Below are 27,383 nucleotides of genomic sequence, written 5' to 3' on the forward strand. Positions count from 1 at the left end.
TGAGTGGTAAGGACATGGACTGAGTCCAGGCTGCCTGGGGTTGAATTCAGGCACTGCATAAACTGGCTGTGTGGTGTCTGTCAAGTTTACTTAACTGTTAGTGCCTGTTTCTTCCCTATGCAATGGAAATGTTAATAGTTTCTATCTCAGTTTATAAGAATTAAATGAGCTAATATATGTAAAATTCTTAACAGTGCATGGCACATTCTATAAGTGGTTTGGCTGTGTCCCCACCCAAAATCTCATGTTGAGTCAGTCTCCATAATCCCCACATGTCAAGGGAGAGACCAGGTGGAGGTAATTGAATCATGGGGGCAGTCTCCCCCATGATATTCTTGTGATAGTGAATTCTCATGAGATCTGATGATTTTTTAAGTGTTTGGTAGTTCCTCCTGCATTCATTCTCCCTCCTGCTGCCTTGTGAAGAAGGTGCCTTGCTTCCACTTTACCCTTCGCCATGTTTGTAAGTTTCCTGAGGGCCTCCCCAGCCATGTGAAACTGTGAGTCAATGAAACCTCTTTCCTTTCTAAATTACCCAGTCTCGGTAGTATCTTTATAGCAGTGTGAAAACAGACTAATACAAAGTCTTAGCCATTAATAGTGAGTTCACCCATTAACACTTACTGTGATTATTTGGAAGGCCATGTTCACTATTAGTGCCTTCTTTTTGTTAAAAAAATTAATAAGTTTCTTGTCCATTGCTGACTTTATTACAATTTTTTCCTATAATGGTTTGTTATTGACATATCCAGTATCTTCTAGTTGTTTGTACAAAATCAAAATATTGATCATGCAAATAACACCTGAATATATACGTATTTTAAAAACTTGTAACACATTTGCAATTAAAGTACCTTTTGAGTCTCAGCTCTGTTCCTCCCCCATTAGAGGTAATCCATTATTATGAATTTGAGATGTTTCCTTCTCTGACACACGCGCGCACTCTCTCTCTCTCTCTCCCTGCCGTCACCCCCACCTCCGCCCCCCCATCTCTCTCATATGTATGTAGGACTACATAATACTTTTTACTAAATGGCATACTGTAATTATGAACTTTGATTTTTCATTCATTGCTATGTTTTGGAGGTCACTCCATATATATATATTTATCATGTTTCTTTTTAACAGCTACCTTTCCCCTATTGGTAGTCATTTCCAGTTTATGTCAAACAGTGCTGCTGTGAACATTCTTGTACATGAATTCTTGTGCAAAGTGAGAATGTTTCTCAGAATAAGAGATGGAAATGCTAGGGTCAATAGTATGCATATTCCTAGTTTTATTAGATATAATTCTTTCGAAGGACAATTTGATGGTTGGCTGCCATTTGTATTTCTCTGATGTAAATTGCCTAGATCTTTTTATTATGGTTCTCCAATCACACATCTCATGGCCACAGTCCTTCCTGTCATATTTTTGGCTTGTGGTTTTCTTCCTTTAATCTCATCCCGTTGCCTTTCAACTTTGGAGGTTATCTATCATTTGTAGTCCTGTAGTATTGTTGCACATATTTTAAAGGTACATCTTTTTCATCATTTCTGTGGATTTGAAACAAAGGAGAAGCCTAGTCTAGGTGCTCTATTATATTCTATTTCTTTAATCTTCCATTTCAAATTATATAATTTTTGAAAGGATTTCCTATAAATGAGCTAAGGTTATGCACATACACACATGCCGTACACAACCTGCTTATAAGTGTCTCATTTTAATGGAGAAATATGCTTAGCATATGCTGCAGCCTTAAATGGAAAGTAGATTACATTTAATCCCAAATCAAGGAAATGGAGATTGTTATTCTTCCTTGTCTGAAATATCACCTTAAACTGCTGTTTTCCTTAGTTTACCCACAGCAGCATTTCCGTAAGTCTCCTTGGAGGCTGGGTATATATTCTAGTCTTATGCACACAGCTTCCTGGCAGACATCAAATGGAATTTGACTTACCAGATGTCGTACTGAATCATGGTCTGCAGAGATGTGGATGGATCGCATCCTTGGCCAGGGAAGTGGGATGGATACAAATATCTGGGTCAACTTAATGGTTAACCAAAGGTTAGTCATGTTATAAAAAGTCATGTATATCAAAAATACAAAACAGAATAAGATAGGGAGTCTGAAGCTTATGCATGCAATCAGCAACAAGGCAGTGTCAGGAGTTGAAGAACCAGACAAAACCATCTGTTTAATAAGATAATAAAATCTGATATAAAAGGAACCTTGGAAATTCCTTTTTGGTCAGAGCTGACTCTTCATGACAAATGATCAGGTGCTTAGAGGGTTAAGAATGGGGAGGGACCTGCTGGGATAGAGGGAAAGAGAATGAATAGAAGCATCATATTAGAAGTCAAGGATTACTTGGATACCAAAGCAGACAACTTTCCCCTCCTTGGCTGCCTTTTTATCCTGGTAAGACACAGAAATGAAGCAGCCTTGGCTTATTGGCATATTTATAAATGGGACCTGTAGGAAGCGTTTACAATGGTGTAGTGGGCAGAGCACCAGTGGAAGTGAGAGACCGAAATTTTAGTGTCTACTCCAGGATGCAGGAGATTTTGGGTCTCTTTGTCTTGATCTTTGATTGTAAAATAAAGTTATGCTAGATCTCCAAGGTTCCATTCATCTTAAAAGTTTTTTTATTAAATAGCTGATTTTATCTGGCTGGTCAAAACAGGAAAGAAAAATAGTTCCTGGTCAAAGCATCTTGGAGGTTCCTGGGTTAGTAACGTGCATCAGAATAAATTTTTATGCACAATAAAGGACTGTAAAACAGATGTAGGTTCAAATATTAAATGTATTCTTCAGTCCCACATGTTCTGAGTATCTAGTTAAATGGACACCATGGTCTAAAGGGACTTAGAAATAAAATATGGGTATATTTTAAAAATATTTTTTATCTAATAGGAATTTAGTAATTTATTTAACTTTAGAAAGTCTGAACTAAAATGAACATAACACAGAGCATAAAAATTAATTGAAGTATAGATAATGTAGAGGGTGGTAAGTTGTAGAACAGCAGCTTTTTTCAGAGCTCCCTTTACCCTGTCCACTGCTAGAAGAGAAGGGCAGGGGAGACCAAAGTCTTGATCTTCACAGGCTCCCACACCACTTCTGTATCCTCACCCATGATACGTTGTTCTTCACTTTTACTCACTTCGAGGTTTCTTCCCACAACAGAGAAACTGCAAGACAGGAGCTAATGGTGAAAACCCTGGTGGAGAGAAATCTCGACCTAGACTTCGAATCCCTCCCTTTTCAGTTAGAACCATATTGGCTTCTACCTGGAGGATCTTTAGGTGCCATTTTGTGGCCCTTGAAAGACAAACTATGTCCCAGAATGTCCTCTAAAAATAGGTACTTGACAAAGGTTTTTCATTACATTATTCCATAGACACAAAGTTGCCTTTTTCTGGGAGACTTATTATTTAGTTGTTGAGGCTGTATAGCAAAAGCTAAGTGATGTTTTAAAATGGTGGAATGCTGCTTCTAAGCCTTGAGTGAGAGCTTCACTCTTCCATCCTCAAACGTCTGTTGAATAGCTTCCCGATGCCGAGCAGGATGCTGGGGGGTCCATGATGCCGTCATCTCCCATTCCCCACTGAGAATGGAGTCTTTCTAGTTGTGTTTTAATTTCCAGGAATGAGACATACCTTTAATGTAGTGCTTGTCACACTGTGTTGTAACTTTATTTATATGCCTGTCTCTGCCACTAAACCATTAGCATCTTGAGGAAGGGGGTTTGTTTTTTGTTTGTTCGGTTTTTGCATTTCCACTAGCTAAAGCATTATGAAAACACACTGAATGTTTGGAGAGTAGGTGAATCTGATATGGTAGTTTCTGAAAGCCAGCTGAATGTCTAGCTGAAAAGGAAAGCATGCCAGAGCTGGAGGGAACCCAAGAGAGCAAATCTGTTCTGCAGGGGAAGAGACTGAGGCCCACCCTGATGAAGAAACTTGCACAGAGTCGTGTAGTGTTAGTGGCAGAACTTGGACTAGAACCCCGGTTCCCCAATTCCTAGTCCACTGCTGCTTCACTATACCTCTCTGTCTCCCATCCTGCAGAAATATACATACCACGTTTCAAAGTGCAAAGTGTGAACATTTGTCCCAGTGAAATGAGGTTGATTGAATTTTATGTGGTCTTTCTTCCTTCCCTCCTCCTAAATCACAACTTTTAATAAAGCTTTAAAAAGAAGCAGTGTGGCTCTAGAAGGCAGTGTGCCAAGTGAGGAGTTTAGGAAGCCGAGACCCTTCCTTTGGCAATGGGAATGTTATGTTAGTGAGTGTATTTTGGGAGTTGTCAGTAGGCACTTGATTCCAAGCAGAGTGCTGTAAAGTGGAGGCAGGCAGACATAGCCCTTGTTCTTCAAAATGAGAAGGCCATACTGAGGGGAGAGGTCACAGGAAGGGCTTGGGCCAGCATAGAGCCATACAGGCTCTATGGGCCCTGGCTACTTTTGCTTGGGTCACTTTCATTCCGAGGGCAAAACTCATACATACAAGTAAAACATAGTTAAAAAGCCAAACATCTGCAGTATACATACATTTAGTTTTGTATGTATAATATAGCCTGTGCCACATGTTTTAGTGCTATCATGCACTGTGCTGTAATTACCTGGCATGCAGCAATCAGAGCAGAGGTTACCAGCACATAAGGACTAGAAGAGAGAATCATTAACACTGTCAGGTTCTGCAAACTGTGGTTGTTCTAAAAGCTCAAAGGTCAGTCTTTAATGGCTGCATAGCGGAGAAAGAAATCCACCACAAAATCTATTCAGTTAATTTTGTATAGTCAGCTACCTCTAACTACCAGTAATATAGTTTTAAAATATATAATAAAGACTTAATGCAGTTAACATGTTACTCTGCATCCCATGAACGCTTACTTCAGTGGAGAATGATCACAGTTGTGGGCTTCAATTTAATTTATATGCCCCATTACAGTATATTCTATGCATGAAAGCTGTTATGCATGTTAATAGAGTAGTGGTGGTGTTCTTTTCTTTCCAAAATAATCTGCTCACTTTGGGGTCTGCACACATAAATTCTTAAGAGTGTACTCATATGTTCACTCATCAAGAATATCAGTTTACTTAGGGCGTGGTGGTGGGTGCTTGTAATCCCAGCTACTCGGGAAACTGAGGAAGAAGAATCACTTGAACCCGGGAGATGGAGGTTGCAGTGAGCCAAGATCATACCACTGCACTGCAGCCTGGGAGACAAAGTGAGACTCTGTCTCAAAAAAAAAAAAACAAAAATTCTGTTTACTGTTTCTTTCTTTTTTTGTGTGTGAAAATAGTTACCAGCTCAATGTCTTAACAAAAGAAGAAGCTGATATGTTACCCTTGTTCTTACTGTGAAGGTGGAGTTTCTCTTCCTATTAGGATATAAGAGAACATTGCTTCTATTTTAAGAAACAAAAAAGGCCAGATGATCTAGATCTACAAAGCAATAACTTTTCTTAAATCCCAAAGAGTGACAAGCCCGTCTGAGAGTAGACAGGACACTTGAACTGTTTCACATTTAGCAGAGCACAGGGAGAACAGGTAACCACCATAGAAGTGCATAAGAAGAATTCAGCAAAAATTGTAATGCATTCTTAAGGTTGAATATGGGCTAATGCATCAGTTTAGAATAACCAGTTACCCAGATACAAGGGGAAGGTTACACTTATTCATAAGCTGTTTTCTACAGCCCTCCACTGGGTACTCTTAAGAAAGCTTATGAGCAAGCCTGGAGACTAGACAGAACCTCTTTTGATTGTGCTGTACTGCGGGGGGTAATCTCATCTGCCACTGGGAGACAGGCATGATGTAACACCTGCTTCCCCACAGCCTTCTGTCCTATGACAGAGTTCCCAGGAGGGCAACAAAACCTGTAGCCCATAGGACTCAGCAAAGATCTACTTCTGGCAGAGGTCTGGGAAACCCTCTTTCCTGCCCTGTGGCCAGCAGGATCCTCTGCTTCTGGGATGAAGGGTAATAGCAAAAGCAAGACAGCCTCTTAGGCTCATGATCTTTCACTGATGCAAAGTTCTCTTTCTGCTGCATGAGGGACAGGAACTCTTTCATGCCCAAGACAGGGACAAATATCAGGCAGAGTTTAGTTGCCTTGGAGAAGAGATGCTCAGATCCTGAGAAGGCCCCACTCTGAGGTCCAGGTATATGGATCATTCCTAAAATTTAGGCTGGGCCAGGGAGAGCAAGGAGCCTAGCACCTAGTAACATAGCAATAGCAGTCATCTCCGGAGAGCAAGAATGTAAAGAGGAATTTGTGCCACTTTTGTGACATAAATGTCAAGGAACTACAGGGTAGGTCAGGAACACTGAACAAAGTCTAGCACACTAGGCACAAGACAGCAGCCCATGGCTAGGGGATTTTGATGCTTGGTGTATCAGATAACAGTAGCAGCCATCTCCCTCAAACCCTGACTAGGTTGACTCAATCAACCTTAGTAATGGCTTGCTAGAAGAACATGCAAATTCATTGCTGGACAAGAAATACTGTTTACTTAGTCTGTACTGCTTTGCAAATGATATCCAGCATTCAGCACAAAATTATGAGACAAAAAAGGCAAGAAAGAATGATGTGTTGTAAATCAAGAGATAAAGCAATCAGCAATCAATGGAAACAGACTCATAGATAACTTAGATATGGGAACTTAAAAATAACTATAATTAATATATTGAAAAATGTATTGAGAAAAGTGGGCCTTATGGACTTATGGAAAATTTCAACAAAAATAAGGAAACAAGTTTTTAAGAGTTAAATGGAAACTGTTGGAAATGTAAAAACAAATTGGGTTTATTAGCAAACTGGATGTAGCTGAGAAAATAATGAAAGCTAAATGAACAGAATATAAAAAGGAACAGTGAAACAAAAGAAGAGACAAGGAAAGGAAAGTGGAGTGGGGAAGCGGAGAGATGACAAAACCGAGCATCTATGAACTATGGAACAGTATCAGTAGTCTAACACATATGTAATTGGAAACCCAGAAGGAAAAGAGAAGATACTGTCCAGAAAAAAACACTAGACGGCACAGTTGCTAAGACTGATCCCAAATTAATGAAAGACAGGAAACAACTAATAAGACAGACAGATCCAAGAATCTCAGAGAACCCCAAGCAGGATTTTTTTTTTTTTTTAAGAACCCTCCAAGTTCTAGAAACACTGGAATCAAGTTGCTGAAATACCCAAGGTAAAGGGGAAAGTCTTGCAGGCAGCCATAGTTTAAAGAAAATGAAACATTACAAACAGAGGAACAAGGGTAAGAATAACAGCAGACTTCTTGTCAGAGACTATGAAAGTCGTTAAGACAGTGAAATAACATTTTTAAAGTATCAAGAGAAAAAGAAAGCTCAAACCCTGTCAATGCATAATTCTATACCCAGCAAAAATATCTTTTTAAATTAAAGACCAAATAAAGAATGTTTCGGACAAACAAAAGCTGAGGGAATTTATTGCCACAGATCTGCACTGTAAGAAATGAAAGGAAGTTCTTGGGCAGAAGGGACATCAGATGGCAGTTGGGATCTAAACAAAGAAATGAAGAAATCCTGAAATGGTAAAAAAGAATAAATATGTTATATTTTTTCTTATTTTTAATTATGTTAAATGATAATTGTCCAGAGCAAAAACAATAGTAATGTGGGGTTTATAAAAGGTAAAATATATGACAACATTGGACAGAGCATGGAAGAAGAAAATAGAAATATACTGTTTATATTAGGGGGTCTCCAGAGAAATAGAACATATAGGATATATAGATACATGAGGAAATTTATTACGGATTTGGCTCACACAATTATGGAGGCTGAGAAGTCCCATGATCTGCTGTCTACAAACTGGAGACCCAGGAAAGCCAGTGGTGTTTCATTGTGCCTAGCTGATGGTGTAACTCCCAGTCCATTGCCAAAGACTCGAGGACCTGGGATTGGGAAGGTGGTGCAGGTGTAAGCCTTGGAGTGTGAAAGCCTGAGAACCAGGAGCTCCAATGTCTGAGGGCAGGAGAAGATGGATGTCCCAATTTAAGAAGAGAGAGAGAAAATTCATCCTTCCTCCACTTTTTTGTTCTGTTCAGGCTCTCAATGGATTGGATGATGCCCACCCACATTGGTGAGGGTGGTTCTTTATTTACTTAGTCCACTGATTCTAGTGCTGATATCTTTCAGAAGCACCCTCTCACAGACTGACCCGGAGATAATGTTTCAGCAGCTCTGGGTATCTCCTAGCCCAGGCAGGTTGACACATAAAATACACCATCACATTATTCTAAAGTTACAGTGTTCTCACACTGTGCGTGAAGTTGTTTAGTGTTATTCGAAGGTCCATGTGATAAGCTAAAAATGTATATGTATATAGTAAGCTCTAGAGCAACTACTATGAAAAACATAAAAAGAATAAAAACCAGTTATGGAGATGAAATGACATCATAACAAATAACTGAAAGAAAGCAGAAAAAGAGCTTTTGGACCAAAGAACAGATGGGACAAATAGAAAACCACTAGCAGTATGTGTTAAAGAAAAAATTATTTAATAAGGCTTGTTAAAGCATGGTAAAGACTTTTATTCAGGACCATTGCAGAAGGTAGAGGAGCCACTGCAACAGCATCTTGCAGTAGGGGAGAGAGATTGGGTTCAACTCTGAATACAGCATGGGCAAGTGGGGACTTACAGCCAAGGATCAGTGAGAGGGTCAGTGGATGGAAAAGTACTAAGAGGAGGACGTCAGGGGGTAGGAGAATTCTGGCTGATGCCTAAGAGGATTCTTGCTGAAGATAGCCAGGGTGATGCATTGTCATCTGGGGGATGGTGGACAGTTAGGTACCTGATGAGATATTGAGGATAAACAAATTTTGAGGATGGCAGGGAATGTTCTTGCTAAACACATTTAGCAGGGGTCTTTGCTAGAAACTGAATTTTACAAAGAAGGTGCACAGATGGGCCTAGCAGAAGGTTCAGAAGCCTGACTAAAGTTTGGCCAAGCAAAGAATCTTTGTCAGATGGAAGGTTTAAATTCAGCCACATCAACAATTACATTGAATGTAAATGATCTAAACACCCTAGTTAAAAGTCAGAGATTGTAAAATTGGATAAAAAAGCAACACAACCATATGCTGTCCAAAATAAATTCTCTTTAAATACATAGACACAGAAAGGTTAAAATTAGAAGGAAAAACTTGTAAACACTAATCAAAATAAGGAATGACCGTTATATCAAAATAGACTTCGGAACAAGGATTATTATTAGGGGTAAATGGGACATCACATAATGATAATGGGATCATTTCCCCAAGAAGACTTAATAATCTTAAATATGTGGCTACATTCAACAACAGATCTTTAAAATACAGAAACAAAAACTGATAGAACTCAGGGGAGACGTTGACAAATATACAATTATTGTTGACATCTTCAACAACTCCTCTCTGAGGACAGTAGGAAGTAAAATTAGCTACCCAGTTTGCTATAAACACATACAAATGTTGGATAGAGTATAACCAAGAAGGTAGAAAGCACATTGATATGATTTTGAAATTCTTTAATCATTTGGCTTTAATTGGAAGAGTACCAATTGGAGAAGTTCAGTGCTGGTATTCAGGCATTTAACTGCACAACATGTAAAATTAGAGGAGAAATTTAGGTTTAGATTAATTGCGTGAGAAATAAAATGAGAGAACAAATGTTAGTATCTTATTTTGGTAATATAAAATTAATTAAAATTATATTACTATCAACATCTTATACTATTTTTTTTTATTTTCATGTGAGCCTCTCAACAACCTGTAAGGCAGGCAGGGAAGGTGTAACTAGTATTACTGCACAGGGACTCATGGAGTTATTTTGATAGGGTAATATGTAAATCAAAGTAGAGTGTACATTTATTGCTCTGCATGCAACATTGTCTACCCCTTTTCCTGTAACTAATGTCCTCAGTATCTATCTGGTTCTTCGTTTTGGTTTTTCACCTATACCTAGTCAAAGTTTATATGTGTCACTGTTTATTCATTCAGAATACATTTGAGGATACATTGGGGTGGGCTGGGGGGACGTGAAATGTGGTAGGTGTTGTAGTAATGAAGGGACAATTAAAACGAAGGCTAAGAATTCTTAAGAGAATCCTCGCAAATGACAGTAGGAGGTAAAATTAGCTACCCAAGTTGTACATACAAATGTTGGATAGAGTATAACCAAGTATGTGTGTATGCATGTATATATATGTATATATTTATATTTAAAATATATATGTATTTTAAAACATTGCCATGCTTGAACGAATCAACAATCTTCCCTAGGTGTTAGGAGCTGAGAGAGTCGGAGGGAGGATGCTTAGAGCTAGAGGCTAGGGTTTAATGCCGCCCGTACATGGAAATGTGTTTCAGGCCAACCTGATGGAATGAGCTAGAACTGAGACCTCAGAATAAACGCTGGGATGTTCAAAGGGTTGTCAAATCCCATAAAAGTTGGGTAGAAAACCTGCGCTTGCCAATCCTGAGAAATAGCTTGCCATCTGCCTGGGGCTCCAAATAGTAAGAAAACAAAACAAATAAATATGTTAGGGAGAAATTAGAACCGCAGTCTCGGCCAGGGGCACAGCAAAAGAAAACAAAATTGTTCTACAAGGAAACTTTTCTAAAACAAGGTGCAGAGAACAACCCCCTACCCCCACCAAGAGAAAGAGTTTGCAGTAAGAGGTTAGACATATTAGCAAGTGTCAGCAGGTGCTGCACATGTGTGAGGGCACATGCACACAGAATTAGCACAGCAAGTATGAATTAAGGTAGGTAATTAAGCTACCTGGCTCCTCTCAGGAGGGGTTGCCAAGATAAGATTACAAGTGCAAGGATCCTGAATGGATCACCTGGATTCCTTCCTGCCTCCTTTGCATGAACACAGTCTTACCTCTTCCTGCTGGCTGGAGTCAGTTTCCTCTGCCAGTATGGAGATTCCTCTTTTCATTTTCTATTCCATGGTAACATGAGTCCAAAGTACTGTGGTGGCATCCAGAACTTGCAGTTCAGTGGGACCTTTGCCTTGTTCCTGCTAAGTGTGTGCCCCATTTCAGACCCCCAGCTCTGCAATGTCCACTGGTGCAGAATGGGAAGCACAAAGTTCCCCTGGGCTGTTGGTGGTGATCGTTAAGTAGGGCTTTTCTTGCCTCCAGCCCTAGGTGCCTAAGCCCGTATGTCCTCCTCCTCGGTATCCCATTGCCATCTAGAGGCCTCTGATTTATAAGTGTACTGTGTTGTGGAGTATGACCATCCTTTCAGAGTGTCTGGCAAGCTTGTGCTTCAGTGTGCCTTGAAAAGGCTGGCCCAGCATTCAGTGGAATGGACCCGTGTTGGGTGGTTTGATATGTGATGTGACCATTGAATCCCGTCGATGGGCCCACGCTCGACGTCCTTCACTGTGAAGTGGGTCCCCTCGTCAGATGCGATGATGTGTGGGGTCCATCAGGCTGATAATTCTGGGTGGATTTCTCGATGATGCAGGCTGGCGGATTTTGCCTGCTTTGTGTTCAGTGTCTCTTTTGGTGGGAAACTTTCCAGTGGGTGTTAACAAGTGATACAGAAATCTTCACTCCGTGCCCACTTCCGAATTTCTACCCACATGGCCTTTATCCAGATCTCCTTGTTCCTCATCTTCCAGTTCTTTTTATTTCAGTACCTTGACCATACAACCAGGCTGTTTGCCACCGCCCACACATCTGCACGCATTTCAGATCAAGCTATGCGGTGTCATGAACTGGTGTCCTGCCCACAGCTCCACCTGCTGGGAAGATTTTCCTTTCCACTGTCTCTGAGGGCCATCCTGAATACTGCTGCAGCACACACAGTCCATTTTTGACTAACACCCATGTGCTGAGCTGATCCCTCTGAAAAACCAAGCTCAGGCTTTCCTTCCTCCTTCCCCTGGATGTATGAATCCGCTGCCTGTGTAACCTAGGCACACGGGAGGGGCACTACAGCTCTTGGGGGTGACTTGGAGGTCTGGGCTTCCTGCTCACGGGACTCACTTGTATCCTGTGGTTCTACTGTGGTTCAATCTTGAATGTCCCATTTCTATTTTATGGTCAACTGCTGCTAGTTTGAATTAATAACTTGACTGACAGAACTTAGCTCATTCTGGGGAGCTTTGCATGCCTGGACCCCTGGTTCTCTGTGATCTCTACCAGGTCTTGATAATATAGTGCATTTAATATTCTGATGTGATGGCAGGTCCTAGGGCCTTGCCTTTGATTCTCCTGCTGGAGCTTGCCGCAAACTCCATATTGTCCTGTCTTCCTTGTTTTTTAAATTTTTGTTTTTATTTATTTAGTTTTTGAGTCTCAGGGCATTTATTTTGTAAGGAACATGTTTGAAAAGGGGCATTTTAATTATCTTATAAATGTTTTTAACTCAGCAATAATGTTTACGTAGCTAGTAATCATGGCTCTCAGGCATGGTGAGTTTTACTGTTGTTAAGTTTTGGTTTTTTTTTTTTTATACGTAAAGTTCTAGGGTACATGTGCACAACATGCAGGTTTGTTACATAGGTATACATGTGCCATGTTGGTTTGCTGCACTCACGAACTCATCATTTACATTAGGTATTTCTCCTAATGCTGTCCTTCCCCCAGCCCCCCATCCCCCGACAGGCCCTGGTGTGTGATGTTCTCTGCCCTGTGTGCAAGTGTTCTCATTGTTCAATTCCCACCTATGAGTGAGAACATGCGGTGTTTGGTTTTCTGTCCTTGTGATAGTTTGCTGAGAAGGATGGTTTCCAGCTTCATCCATATCCCTGCAAAGGACATGAACTCATCCTTTTTTGTGGCTGCATAGTATTCCATGGTTTATATATGCCACATTTTCTTAATCCAGTCTATCATTGATGGACATTTGGGTTGGTTCCAAGTCTTTGCTATTGTGAATAGTGCCACAGTAAACATACATGTACATGTGTCTTTATAGTAGCATGATTTATAATCCTTTGGGTATATACCCAGTAATGGGATCGCTGGGTCAAATGGTATTTCTAGTTCTGGATCCTTGAGGAATCTCCACACTGTCTTCCATAATGGTTGAACTAATTTACACTCCCACCAACAGTGTAAAAGTGTTGCTATTTCTCCACATCCTCTCCAGCATATGTTGTTTCCTGACTTTTTAATGATTGCCATTCTAACTGGTGTGAGATGGTATCTCATTGTGGTTTTGATTTGCATTTCTCTGATGGCCAGTGATGATGAGCATTTTTTCATGTGTCTGTTGGCTGCATAAATGTCTTCTTTTGAGAAGTGTCTGTTCATATCCTTTGCCCACTTTTTGATGGGGTTGTTTTTTTCTTGTAAATTTGTTTAAGTTCTTTGTAGATTCTGGTTATTAGCCCTTTGTCAGATGGGTAGATTGCAAAATTTTTCTCCCATTCTGTAGGTTGCCTGTTCACTCTGATGGTAGTTTCTTTTGCCGTGCAGATGCTCTTTAGTTTAATTAGATCCCATTGGTTTATTTTGGCTTTTGTTGCCATTGCTTTTGATATTACTGCACAGGGACTCATGGAGTCATGAAGTCCTTGCCCATGCCTATGTCCTGAATGGTATTGCCTAGGTTTTCTTCTAGGGTTTTTATGGTTTTAGGTCTAACATTTAAATCTTTAATCTATTTTGAATTAATTTTTGTATAAGGTATAAGGAAGGGATCCAGTTTTAGCTTTCTACATATGGCTAGCCAGTTTTCCCAGCACCATTTATTAAATAGGGAATCCTTTACCCATTTCTTGTTTTTGTCAGGTTTGTCACAGATCAGATGGTTGTAGATGTGTGGTGTTATTTCTGAGGCCTCTGTTCAGTTCCATTGGTCTATATCTCTGTTTTGGTACCAGTACCATGCTGTTTTGGTTACTGTAGTCTTGTAGTATAGTTTGAAGTCAGGTAGTGTGATGCCTCCAGCTTTGTTCTTTTTGCTTAGGATTGTCTTGGCAATGTGGGCTCTTTTTTGGTTCCATATGAACTTTAAAGTATTTTTTTCCAATTCTGTGAAGAAAGTCGTTGGTAGCTTGATGGGGATGGCATTGAATCTATAAATTACCTTGGGCAGTATGGCCATTTTCACAATATTGATTCTTCCTATCCATGAGCATGGAATGTTTTTCCACTTGTTTGTGTCCTCTTTCATTTTGTTGAGCAGTGGTTTGTAGTTCTCCTTGAAGAGGTCCTTCATGTCCCTTGTAAGTTCCTAGGTATTTTATTCTCTTTGTAGCAATTGTGAATGGGAGTTCACTCATGATTTGGCTCTTTGTTTGTTATTGGTGTGTAGGAATGCTTGTGATTTTTGCACATTGATTTTGTATCCTGAGACTTTCCAAAGTAGCTTATCAGCTTAAGGAGATTTTGAGCTGAGACGATGGGGTTTTCTAAATATACAGTCATGTCATCTGCCAACAGGGACAATTTGACTTCCTTTTTTCCTAATTGAATACCTTTATTTGTTTCTCTTGCCTGATTGCCCTGGCCAGAACTTCCAATATTATGTTGAATAAGCATGGTGAGAGAGGGCATCCTTGTCATGTGCCAGTTTTCATAGGGAATGCTTCCAGTTTTTGCCCATTCAGTATGATATTGGCTGTGGGTTTGTCATAAATAGCTCTTATTATTTTGAGGTACGTTTCATCAATACCTAGCTTATTGAGAGTTTTTAGCACGAAGGACTGTTGAATTTTGTCAAAGGGCTTTTCTGCATCTATTGAGGTAATCATGTGGTTTTTGTTGTTGGTTCTGTGTATGTGTTGGATTATGTTTATTGATTTGCATATGTTGAACCAGCCTTGCATCCCAGGGATGAAGCCGACTTGATCATGGTGGATAAGCTTTTTGATGTGCTGCTGGATTTGGTTTGTCAGTATTTTATTAAGGATTTTTACATTGATGTTCATCAGGGATATTGGTCTAAAATTCTCTTTTTTTATTGTGTCTCTGCCAGGCTTTGGTATCACGATGATGCTGGCCCCATAAAATGAGTTAGGGAGAATTCCCTCTTTTTCTCTTGATTGGAATCATTTCAGAAGGAATGGTACTAGCTCCTCTTTGTACCTCTGGTAGAATTAGGCCTGTGAATCTGTCTGGTCCTGGACTTTTTTTAGTTGGTAGGCTATTATTGCCTCAATTTCAGAGCCTGTTATTGGTCTATTCAGAGATTCAACTTCTTCCTGGTTTAGTCCTGGGAGGGTGTATGTGTCCAGGAATTTATCCATTTCTTCTAGATTTTCTCGTTTATTTGTGTAGAGGTGTTTATAGTATTCTCTGATGGTAGTTTGTATTTCTGTGGGATTGGTGGTGAGATCCCGTTTATCATTTTTTATTGTGTCTATTTGATTCTTCTCTCTTTTCTTGTTTATTAGTCTTGCTAGCGATCTATCAATTTTGTTGATCTTTTCAAAAAACCAGCTCCTGGATTCATTGGTTTTTTGAAGGATTTCTTGTGTCTCTATCTCCTTCAGTTCTGTTTTGATCTTAGTTATTTCTTTCTTTCTTTTTTTTTTTGAGGCAGAGTTTTGCTCTTGTTGCCCAGGCTGGAGTGCAATGGTGTCATCTGAGCTCATCACAACCTCTGCCTCCCGGGTTCAAGCAATTCTGCCTCAGCCTCCCGAGTAACTGGGCTTACAGGCATGTGCCACCATGTCTGGCGAATTTTTTGTATTTTTGGTAGAGATGGGGTTTCTCTATGTTGGTCAGGCTGTTCTCAAAAACCTGACCTCAGGTGATCTGCCCACCTCGGCCTCCCAAAGTGCTGGGATTAAAGGCTTGAGCCACCATGCCCAGCCGATCTTAGTTATTTCTTGCCTTCTGCTAGCATTTGAATTTGTTTCCTCTTGCTTCTCTAGTTCTTTTACTTGTGATGTTAGGGTGTCGATTTTAGATCTTTCCTGCTTTCTCTTGTGGGCATTTAGTGCTGTAAATTTTCCTCTACACACTGCTTTAAGTGTGTCCCAGAGATTCTGGTATTTGTGTCTTTGTTTTCATTGGTTTCAAAGAACATCTTTATTTCTGCCTTCATTTCGTTATATACCCAGTAGTCATTCAGGAGCAGGTTGTTCAGTTTCCACATAGTTGTGCTCTTTTGAATGAGTTTCTTAATCCTTTGTTCTAATTTGATTGCACTGTGTTCTGAGAGACAGTTGTGATTTCTGTTCTTTTACATTTGCTGAGGAGTGCTTTACTTCCAATTATGTGGTCAATTTTAGAATAAGTGTGATGTGGTGCTGAGAAGAATGTATATTCTGTTGATTTGGGGTGGAGAGTTCTGTAGATGTCTATTAGGTCTGCTTGGTGCAGAGCTGAGTTCAAGTCCTGGATATCCTTGTTAACCTTCTGTCTCGATCTGTCTAATACTGACAGTGGGGTGTTAAATTCTCCCATTATTATTGTGTGGGAGTCTAAGTCTCCTTGTAGGTCTCTAAAGACTTGCTTTATGAATCTGGGTGCTCCTGTATTGGGTGCATATATATTTAGGATAGTTAGCTCTTCTTGTTGAATTGATCCCTTTACCATTATGTAATGGCCTTCTTTGTCTCTTTTGATCTTTGTTGGTTTAAAGTCTGTTTTATCAGAGACTAGGATTTCAACCCCTGTTTTTTTTGCTTTCCATTTGCTTGGTAGATCTTCCTCCATCCCTTTATTTTGAGCCTATGTGTGTCTCTGCACGTGAGATGGGTCTCCTGAATACAGCACACTGATGGGTCCTGACTTTTTATCCAGTTTGCCAGTCTGTGTCTTTTAATTGGGGCATTTAGCCCATTTACATTTAAGGTTAATATTGTTACGTGACAATTTGATCCTGTCATTATGATGTTAGCTGGTTATTTTGCCTGTTAATTGATGCAGTTTATTCATAGCATCAATGGTCTTTACAGTTTGGCATGTTTTTGCAGTGGCTGGTATGGGTTGTTCCTTTCCATGTTTAGTGCTTCTTTCAGGAACTCTTGTAAGGCAGGCCTGGTGGTAACAAAATCTCTCAGCATTTGCTTGTCTGTAAAGGATTTTATTTCTCCTTCACTTATGAAGCTTGGTTTGGCTGGATATGAAATTCTGGGTTGAAAATTCTTTTCTTTAAGAAGGTTGAATATTGGCCCCCACTCTCTTCTGGCTTGTAAGATTTCTGCCAAGAGATCCACTGTTAGTCTGATGGGGTTCCCTTTGTGGGTAACCCGACTTTCTCTCTGGCTGCCTTTAGCATTTTTTCCTTCATTTCAACCTTGGTGAATCTGACAATTATGTGTCTTGGGGTTGCTTTTCTCAAGGAGTGTCTTTGTGGTGTTCTCTGTATTTCCTGAATTTGAACGTTGGCCTGCCTTGCTAGGTTGGGGAAGTTCTCCTGGATAATATCCTGAAAAGTGTTTTCCAACTTGATTCCATTCTCCCTGTTACTTTCAGGTGCACCAATCAAACATTCATTTGGTCTTTTCACATAGTCTCATATTTCTTGGAGACTTTGTTTGTTTCTTTTTACTTTTTTTTCTCTAAACTTGTCTTCTCACTTTATTTCATTATTTTGATCTTCAATCACTGATTATCTTTTCTTTCACTTGATTGAATCAGCTATTGAAGCTTGTGCATGCGTCATGAAGTTCTCGTGCCATGGTTTTTGGCTCCATCAGGTCATTTAAGGTCTTCTCTACATTGTTTATTCTAGTTAGCCATTCGTCTAACCTTTTTTCAAGGTTTTTAGCTTCCTTGCGATGAGTTAGAACATGCTCCTTTAGCTTGGAGGAGTTTGTTATTACTGACCTTCTGAAGCCTACTTCTGTCAACTCGTCAAAGCTATTCTCCGTCCAGCTGTGTTCCATTGCTGGCAAGGAGCTGTGATCGTTTGGTGGAGAAAACGTGCTCTGGTTTTTAGAATTTTCGGCTTTTCTGCTCTGCTTTCTCCCCATCTTTGTGGTTTTTATCTACCTTCGGTCTTTGACGTTGGTGACCTACAGATGGGGTTTTCGTGTGTATGTCTTTTTTGTTGATATTGATGCTATTCCTTTCTGTTTGTTAGTTTTCCTTTTAACAGTCAGGTCCCTCAGCTGCAGGTCTGTTTGAGTTTGCTGGCACTCCGCTCCAGACCCTGTTTGCCTGGGTATCACCAGCGGAGGCTGCAGAATAGCAAACATTGCAGAACAGCAAGTATTGCTGCCTGATCCTTCCTCTGGAAGCTTTATCCCAGAGGGGCACCCACCTGTATGAGGTGTCTGTCGGCCCCTACTGGGAGGTGTCTCCCAGTTAGGCTACATGGGGGTCAGGGACCCACTTGAGGAGGCAGTCTGTCTGTTCTCAGAGCTCAAACGCCATGCTGGGAGAACCACTGCTCTCTTCAGAGCTGTTAGACAGGGACTTTTAAGTCTGCAGAAGTTTCTGCTGCCTTTTGTTCAGCTATGCCCTGCCCATAGAGGTGGAGTCTGTAGAGGCAGTAGGCCTTGCTGAGCTGTGGGGAGCTCTGCCCAGTTCGAGCTTCCCAGCCGCTTTGTTTACCTACTCAAGCCTCAGCAATGGCGGATGCCCCTCGCCCTGCCAGACTGCTGCCTCAGAGGTTGATCTCAGACTGCTGCACTAGTAGTGAGCAAGGCTCCGCAGGTGTAGTACCTGCCGAGCCAGGCACGGGAGAGAATCTCCTGGTCTGCTGGTTGCTAAGACCATGGGAAAAGCGCACTATTTGGGCGGAAGTGTCCTGTTTTTCCAGGTAGTCTGTCATGGCTTCCCTTGACGAGGAAAGGGAAATCCCCTGACCCCTTGCGTTTCCTGGGTGAGGCAATGCCCCGCCCTGCTCTGGCTTGCCCTCCATGGGCTGCACCCACTGTCCAACCAGTCCCAATGAGAGAACCAGGTACCTTAGCTGGAAATGCAGAAATCACCTGTCTTCTGCGTCAATCACACTGGGAGTTGCACTGCAGACCAGAACTGTTCCTATTCGGCCATCTTGGAACAGAACTTATTTTTATTTTTTACCACCAATATCTCTGCTGGGTCGTACAGCCTTAGCAGCCAGGCTGCTTGCACCACAGCCTAGACCTGCTGAAGGGTCCTTTCTTGTCTTGAGCCCCACTCAAAACTGGCAGCTGCCGTGTCATGCAGTCTGTGGACCAGAGCCATATCCCAGGTGTGTTGCCCCCAGAACCCAACCTAATTGGCACTGGGCTTCCTCAGCATTGGGGGATGCAAGATATAACAAATTGTCTTTTCCTTAGGAGGAGATACCCAGCATGCCTCTGAGCACTGGGTCCCTCAGAACTTCACTGAAGTTGCCAGACCCTGAATCTTCATAGGGCTTATCTGCCACCCTCTGGAGCATGTGTGTCTTACCAAGGCCTCCTGTGTGCTAGCCACCCTGTGCTCGTTCTGTCCAGACAGCATGATGGTGTTGCTGTCTTTCCTCTCTTAGGCCCAGCACTTTCACAGCTAGGTTGTTGCTGGAATTCGTATTTTGCTATCAACTTAGCATCCAGAAAGAAGAGTTGCATGTAATGCCTGCAGGGGGAGGGTGCCTGATGCCCTGTAGGGGAGAGGCCTCTGCAGCATCTTCCAGCTCAGCCAAGTGCAAGCCCAGAGAGTCCCAGTTGAGGGACTTGCAGGTAGGTTGTTTGGACTCAACAATATCATAGGCATTCATCTAGAATTCCCCATCCAGTTTTCAGAATGCCGGGTTTCCTCTCTCAGGGCCCAGACCTGCATACTTCACTTACCTTGGCTGAGATGTAAACATTTCCAGCTTTTACTCTCACAGCTGGACCTTGGAAATGGGAAACCCATAGCTTTCCATTCTGTCTGCCCATCCAATTCAGGTGGTGGCAAAGACCACTTTGTACCCACTAGGAAGACCCTGTTGCCCTCACATTTAGCTGTTAACTGCTTGTTAACTGCAGTTCAGTATCCCGTTATCCTTATGCAGGGCATTAGTACGACTTTAGCAGTGACTAGCCACCTCCGCTGCTTTTCTGGCATTTTTCCACTGAATCTGCGTTATTGCCTTGGACATGAAGCATATCCCTTCATTTGGATATTTTTCAGGTCACCGTCACTGTAATCTTTAGCAATTGAGCCATGACCTGTGCCAGGGACTACCCTCCTATCAGTTAGGATGGCATCCTCAACTGCAGAGTGGTCTGTGAGCATGTCCCAGATCCCCCATCTCACCACCTGCTTTCTCAGATCATTCTCAGGGCACTTGGGTTAGTCTGGGTCTGAGCAACAGACACCAAGATGGGATCACAGCTACAGGATTTGATTAAGGATACCACCTATGTGAAAGAAAAAGGGGTAGAAACTGGGGAGGCTGAGAGAGCCATCAAACCACAGTGCAAACCTGACCCTTGCAGTGGGAGGAGAGGGAGTTGGGTGTGAGCGAGCTTTCCTAGTCTGCCATGAGGTCTAAGGGAGATTCAGCAGAGCTGATGGGGAATTCTTGTCTTTAATGCATCTTTGTCAACTTTTCTCAGTTATTTCATCCTGATTTCTTGCTGCAGACTAGTTTTGTCATTCTCCATTTCATGTGGTGGGAGTTATCCATTTCCATAGTTGAAGAGAGCAGCCAGACCAAGCTGGATAGCATAGTCCCACCTCCAAATTCTTAGGGAAGGACCCTGGCCCAGTTTCAGCCATGTCTGGGATCTAGTTCACAGTTACGTGAACCAGGTTTTATCTCTCTAAACTGAGATATTTCCCAGAAAAGCTGGACAAACTACAGACCTAACACTAATACTTTATATAACCTCTAATAGTCCTAAACATTTTATTAGCAATCATTGTTTTATTCTTCACAGACAGACTGACTTTGAAGAATGATTCGGATGGGTCATAGTTCTTCCAATAAAGGAATCAAGAGGCGTACTTAAGTATTCTGTTGGTGACTAACTGGATTAGTTCATTAAATGTTTATTTTTGTAATTGCAAAGTATTTTCAAGGGTAATCACTGACCCAGCATTTTTTCCTTTGACTCTTCCTTGCTCTTCAATTTATTCAAAACTAAATTAGTGTTAGAGAAGATAAAAGCTGTCTGGGAGAAGAATGCATTTGTTAGAGTACTGCTATGGTTTGGATGTGGTTTGTCTCCATCAAAACTGATACTGAAATTTGATCCCCTAGATGTTGGGAGGTATGGCCTAGTGGGATCTCTTATGAATCAATTAGTGCTTTCCCTGTGTGATAAGTTCTCACTCTTGTGGGAATGGATTACTTCCTGTGAGGGTGGGTGGTTAAAAAGAGTCTGGCTTCCTTGGTTTCTGTTGTTTCTTCTCTCACCATGTGATCTCCTTGCATACACCCACTGTCCTCCTATTTTCCACCATGAGTGGAAGCAGCCTGAGGCCCTTACCAGGTGCAGCTGCCCAGAATCATAAGTCAAATAAACCTCTTTTCTTTATAAACTGCCCAGTCTCAGGTACTCTGTATAGCACCACTAAACTAAGACAAGTAATTGACACTGAATTTTAAAACCATAAAAATCATTACTACATTATTAGAACTTTAAAGAAGAGCTGCAAAGCCCTCTTCTCTGAAATTGTAGACAGGTAGCATGGCCTCTCTCTGTTGTCTTTTGTATTTATACAGGCATAAGAGTTCCAAATAGAGATTTAATGAACATGAGAAATGAAGGCTGGGGATTAATTAGTCAAAGCTGAAATACTGGAACAACAATATATGAAGTACCCCAGGGGAAGGCCAAAGAGAAATATATATGTAAATGTCTATGGCTGTACAATCAGCAAACATTTTTTGAATAATCAGGTTGTGTCGAGGACTCTTCAGGGCATTGTGGTGAACACAGAATTCATGGACTCAGTCCCAAATTCAGGCAGCTTATAGTTCATCTGGGAAGAAGACAGCTGTGAGTCCTGCCTCTGCCAGGCACAGAGACCCCTACAGTTTGCTTGGGATGGTTAATGGGGAAATGAATGAAGTGCCAATATGTTGTCCCTTCCGAATCCCTCTCAGAGCTCCCTGTTGCTCTAAAATAGTGTGTATTTATAGGAAATGTGAGGTGTAGTGAGGTCAACAGATTAGGAGACAATTGCCATAGAAAAGATAGCTTGTTACAGTTCCCAAGAGGAGGGGGTCACAGCACACCACGCAGGGCCACATAGGAAGCACAGGGTCCCTCAGGAGGCAGAGCGGGAGGGGTAACTGTGGGCCGGAGCATTTTTTGTGGTTTCTGTGGGAAGGAGTGGACAAAGCAGGGGAAGCAGAGTCAGGATTGGTGGGTTTGAATCATTTCAGTGGGCTCTCAGCTTGGGGGCTGTTTCTAGTTGTCTAGTAGTTTGGTCATGGGATGATGTGCAGGTGGGTAGTGGCTAGGAGTGTGAGAGCCACATCGAGGAGGTGATAGGTGTGTGGGCTCTGGATTGGTTGGTTTGCATTTGAAGAGGGCCCTCTTGGGTGAGTTGTTTTCCATCTATTGGAATTAGTAACCTTGGGAGGATGGCACCAAGCTATCCACCCCCATGATCCAAAAGCTTCCCACTGGGTCCCACTTTCAATACTTGAGATCACATTTCAACACGAGATTTGGAGGGGACAAACATCCAAACTATGTCAATAATCTTGTCAAAATGAAAATATATTCCAGTCATTGGATTTTCTAGTATTGTATGAAGATGAGGTTGGTTGTATGATTACGAGGTTTGAAACTGTATAAACTCCTTAAATAGAAAGTTTTTATTTATTATCTCCTTTTTTTTGAGACAGTCTCACTCTGTCACCCAGGCTGGAGTGCAGTGCCACGATTTTGGCTCACTGCAATCTCTGCCTCCTGGGTTCAAGTGATTCTCCTGCCTCAGCCTCCTAAGTAGCTGGGATTACAGGCATGTGCCACCACGCCTGGCTAAATTTTTTTTTTTTTGTATTTTTAGTTGAGATGGGGTTTCAGCATGTTAGGCTGGTTTCGAACTACTGACCTCAAGTGATCCACCCACCTTGGCCTTCCAAAGTGCTGGGATTATAGGCGTGAGCCACTGAGCCCGGCCTATCATCATCTCCTTTTTGAGGAGGGGGGTGAGAGAGGGGTGAAGGGATGCCTAGGATGTTGGAGAAGGCTTTCCTGAAGTGTTTGGTGATCCTTGACTCTTATTTAAGTCTGAGGGACTAAAAGCTGGTGCACTCTGGGTGCTTGGGGAGATTTTGACAGGTGTTACTGCCTGGCTGGCAGTTTCAACAGGGGAAAGCCTCCCCCCGCAGTGTTGATATTTGTAGATCTTTTCTCTTCAAACATTCCCCAGGAAGGAATGCTCTAGTGTTTTTGGATGGGAGTAAAAGCCAGGCTGCCTGTGTTCTAGGAGCCAAGTGGAACAAGAGGTCGGGGAGCTGTCTCACCAGTCATTGTAGACTTTAATATTCCTGTTTCCAGTACATTTCCTCCCCCTACTTTTAGCTATGCCTAGAGTCCCAAGTTCAAATTCTTTAATTTACCTTTCTTTTCCAGAGAGTAAAACATCCTGAGTTGGGTGGAGGAAGACAGCCCAGGAAGGGAGAAGGCATTCTTAATTGGAGTTTTAAAAGCCACCTCTCCTGTTTTATCTACCCTCAATTCCCGTTTCGCACTTACCTGGTGCCTCCTACTCCTGACCCTTTTGTAGGGAGGGAGAAGGTTCTGTGGCTCAGGTGGGCTTACTTGCTTGGGATGGTAAATGGGGACATTCATCTGCTGCCCCCAGTTAGCAGCCTAGGTGTACCAAAATGCCAGAGGTTTGTCTAGGTCCAGTTGTATGCCACACAGAAAGCCAATCACTGAGACAATGAGTGTTGCCAGGGAAGAAAGCTTTGATTGGGTGCTATAGCTCAGGAGATGGAGATAAGCCTCAAATCCATCCTCCTGACCTACTAAAATTAGGGGTTTATATAGCAGGAAGAAAGGTAACTATATGTGAGAAAACAGGAATTAGGGAGAGATAAGGAAGAGGAGTTGATCAACAGGAAACAGGTGGTCTTAAGCAGTCATGATGGGTGAGGAGTCTGACTTCTCATGGTCCAGATGAGATGATCCTAGTAAGTTTTAGTTTTTTAATACTACCTGGAAGACCTGATGGATGGTTGCCTGAGAAAGCAATTCAGATAAGACAAATGTAACTTGCTCGGGTTTCAAGACTTGGAGGGTCAATTTCTATGTTTATTCAAAGAAACCATAAACACCAGTTCTGTGGGACAGCTGGGGTGATGTCATAATGGTGGCCCTTCTTGTCTCTTAATCTGGTTAAGTGGTCCTCAGGTTTGTGGCTTTTGTCTCCTCTCTTGCTCTTGGTACATGTGGACTTTTTGCCTTTCCTCTCCGCATTTCAGTGAAGAGAAAGGTCAGAAATATGGAATATATTATTTTTCTATAAAGTGAGATTATACTATACATATACCTTCAGGATCTATAAAACTCACTAAAGTAATTCACTATTTGTTGCATTTTAGCTGATTCTGTCACATAGAAATTTTAGGATAATGAAAATTCCTGGAAAATAGCCAATTTTCAAGGCAATTAAAATTCCAGATTTGTTAAAATGTGAATATGAGCTTATGAAGAATGTGTTTTCAGTTTTCAGATTGTGAGCCATGCCTTTAGTGAAGAGGAACATTGAGCCCCGGCACTTGTGCCGGGGAGCTCTGCCTGAAGGGATTACCAGCGAACTTGAATGTGTAACCAATAGTACTCTTGCCGCTATCATACGCCAGCTGAGCAGTCTGAGTAAGTCATCTTTTTTCTGATTACCAATGACATTAACTTTTTGTTAGCAAATTGATTTTAATAGTTAAATGATCGTCCAAAGAAGAGATTGCAGCTTTAAGGAAAAGATCCTTTCTCCTTCTGTATTTCCCAGTGTGAAATTGACCACTGCACCCGTACTGGGCTTGTGATGCTTAACTTTAGGCAATGAAGATGTGATGCTGTTACCAACTCACAAATTATTAGAAAGATCAAATGTGCAGATTTAAAAGTGTTAATTTTTAAAAGCTTTTGAAAATGAAGATAATTGGTAGTTTTTTTAAAACTATCAATTATTATGAATTATTTTGTTAAACTTGAATAGGACCAATTGTTTTGTTTTTTAAGTGTAATAGATTGAAAACTAGTTAGCACCTGTAATATGCCTGGCACATAGTACCTACTTAATAAATGTTTGTTGATTGAATAACATCCCAAATGAACCATAGTATAAAGCCAAACAATAGATTTGCTGATTTTAACCTACTAAAAGTTAAAATGCAGATACTGACTTCCACATTGAGGTGAACAGATCAGCTGGTTATTATATGTATATGGTACCATGTATATATTTGCATGCATAGATGTATGGCAAATGCAAGCTAGGAAGAAAAGGCTGCTGCTTATTCTCATTTTGAATATTAATATTAAATATCTGAAGAATATTTTATAAGACTCAAATATGCATGAAAATGCCTTTTCCTTCAAAGCTTTTTGAAGTTGCACTATTTTACCCCTAACTTTTACATTTATTTTGTGATCTTGTTTTCTCACTTCATCCTACTCCTTTTCAGTTTAGATGGTTTATGCGGCATTTTTGGTGACAGGTTTTCACAGTTAAATTTTTCAGAAACTCTGTTAATAACTAGAAAATCTTCCATGAAATGTCCCATATTGGTAGCCTCAAGCAAAGGGCAAATTTTTTTTTAACTCAACTACTTTTATTTATCTTGAAGAAACGCTGCAGGTAAGTATTGGTTTCTTTAATAGAATTGTACTGTATTATTACTGATATATTTTTAATAATATCTATAATCATTAGCTAAGGCAAAAGTATGTAAAGAAATTACATAAAATGTTTTTTAAAATAAAATTTTTCTGGAATCTAAGCTCTTATGATTGACTTTTGGTAGTGGTTATTGATAAAAATATACAAATTCACATAATTACATGAAGACTCCTTGTAAATTATTGAAGGGTAAAATTGTTTTTGTGTGTATTTATTTTTGTAGGAATGCTTTTAGTCTCTTGTTTTTATGGCTGAAATGCCTGTTGGCGCAAAGTGTAAGTGATGAAAGCCAACATAAACTGTCAGAGTTTTAATAATCAATCTGTATCTCATGCTGTAATAATCAGCGGAGTGTTGTGTTAGTTGTGTTTATGGTGTTTGCTTGGCCACAGTCTCCTGTAAGTGAATCTGCCCACACAGTATGCCTTGTTCTACGTGGCCCTTGTGGTAAATAGAATAATAATAGCCCCTCCAGATATGTCCATGTCCTTATCTTTGGAACCTGTGGATGTGTTATGTTACGTGTAAGAGGGAATTAGGGTTGCTAGTCAGCTTACTTTAAGAGAAGGAGATTACCCTGGTTTATCTGGTTGGGTTCAGTATAATCCACAAGGGTTCTTTAAATGGGAAAGGAGGGAGGTAGAAGAATCAGTGCCAGGGTGACGTCATGTGGGAAACACCCAACTGCCGTTGCTGGCTTTGAAGATGGAAGAAGAGGGGCCATGAGCCAAGGAATGCAGGCAGACTCGAGAAGCTGGAGAAGGCAAGGAAATTGATTCTCTCCTGAAGTCCCCAGAAAGAACACAGATCTGCCCATACATTAGTTTTAGCCCAGTGAAATTCATTTCTGACTTCTGACATCCAGAATGGTAGGATAATAATTTGTGTTATTTTAAGCTGTTATGTTTGTGGTAATTTGACACAACAGCAATAGGAAACCACTCTAGTTTTGGTTGTGTTTTGTACCACCCTATACACTGTAGCCTCATGATTGGACCAGGAATGGGAACCTGCCTAGTGGATAGTCAGTTCTGAGTTAGGCTACTGCAGTGCATCTCAACCTGGCTTCTCTATCAGAATCACTTGGGTTAGCTTTAAAACAGGATGCTAGGAATCACCCCAGAGATTGTGCTTCCAGTAAGCACCAGAGATGACCCACAAAATTAGATACCCATGTGTCTGGATGGAAAAGATGAGCTGGGTCAGTCAGATCCTTTCAGGAAGTTTGAACTAAGAAATGCAGTGAATTTGCTAGTCTCTTATGAGACCTGCTGCTAAAATGTCATCCGGGGATGAAAAAGCCATAATGACCACCTGTTAGGCAGAGTTGTGGGAGGGGGCAGAACCCAGGAGGAAGCAGAAGGAAGCCAGTTGATAAGGAAAGGCAAAAGAAGGGTGTACAAAGAGAAGCAAAAACATGAGCGAGACCACAGGGCCCACAAGGTGGAGGCAGCAGCTGCTTCTAGACCTGCCCAGGATGGCTTTCCCCTCCCATTTGTGGTGCAGGGCTTGGGTGTCCTCACAGTGACCCTTCCTCACTTGAGGTTCGTTGAGTGCATCTGGGGCTTACAACCCAAAGAGCCTTACAGAAAGAGGAGCACAGTAATATATACTGCCAAGGATATAATTTTGGAAAACGAAGATAATTGAGTGCAATAAACTGAATGTTTGTGTCTCCCAACAATT

The 27,383-nt window shown here is 41.2% G+C and overlaps 1 protein-coding gene across 5 annotated transcripts in view; it reads left to right on the top strand.

Moving 5' to 3' along the window:
• WASF3 (WASP family member 3) overlaps nt 1-27,383 on the top strand; it is a 132,448-nt gene that overhangs the window by 60,332 nt on the left and 44,733 nt on the right. For 4 of the 5 annotated variants that reach the window (XM_055244250.2, XM_055244252.2, XM_063618858.1 and 1 more), the window contains one exon: nt 24,521-24,670. In XM_055244250.2, the coding sequence (XP_055100225.1) occupies nt 24,538-24,670 (133 nt within the window). In that variant the 5' untranslated portion in view covers nt 24,521-24,537. Of the gene's footprint in view, nt 1-24,217; nt 24,288-24,520; nt 24,671-27,383 lie in introns of those variants that run through there. The other variant, XM_055244251.2, reaches the window with a different exon arrangement.

Source organism: Symphalangus syndactylus, chromosome 15 (assembly GCF_028878055.3).
Source record: "Symphalangus syndactylus isolate Jambi chromosome 15, NHGRI_mSymSyn1-v2.1_pri, whole genome shotgun sequence".
In the NCBI taxonomy this organism is placed as follows: Eukaryota; Metazoa; Chordata; class Mammalia; order Primates; family Hylobatidae; genus Symphalangus; species Symphalangus syndactylus.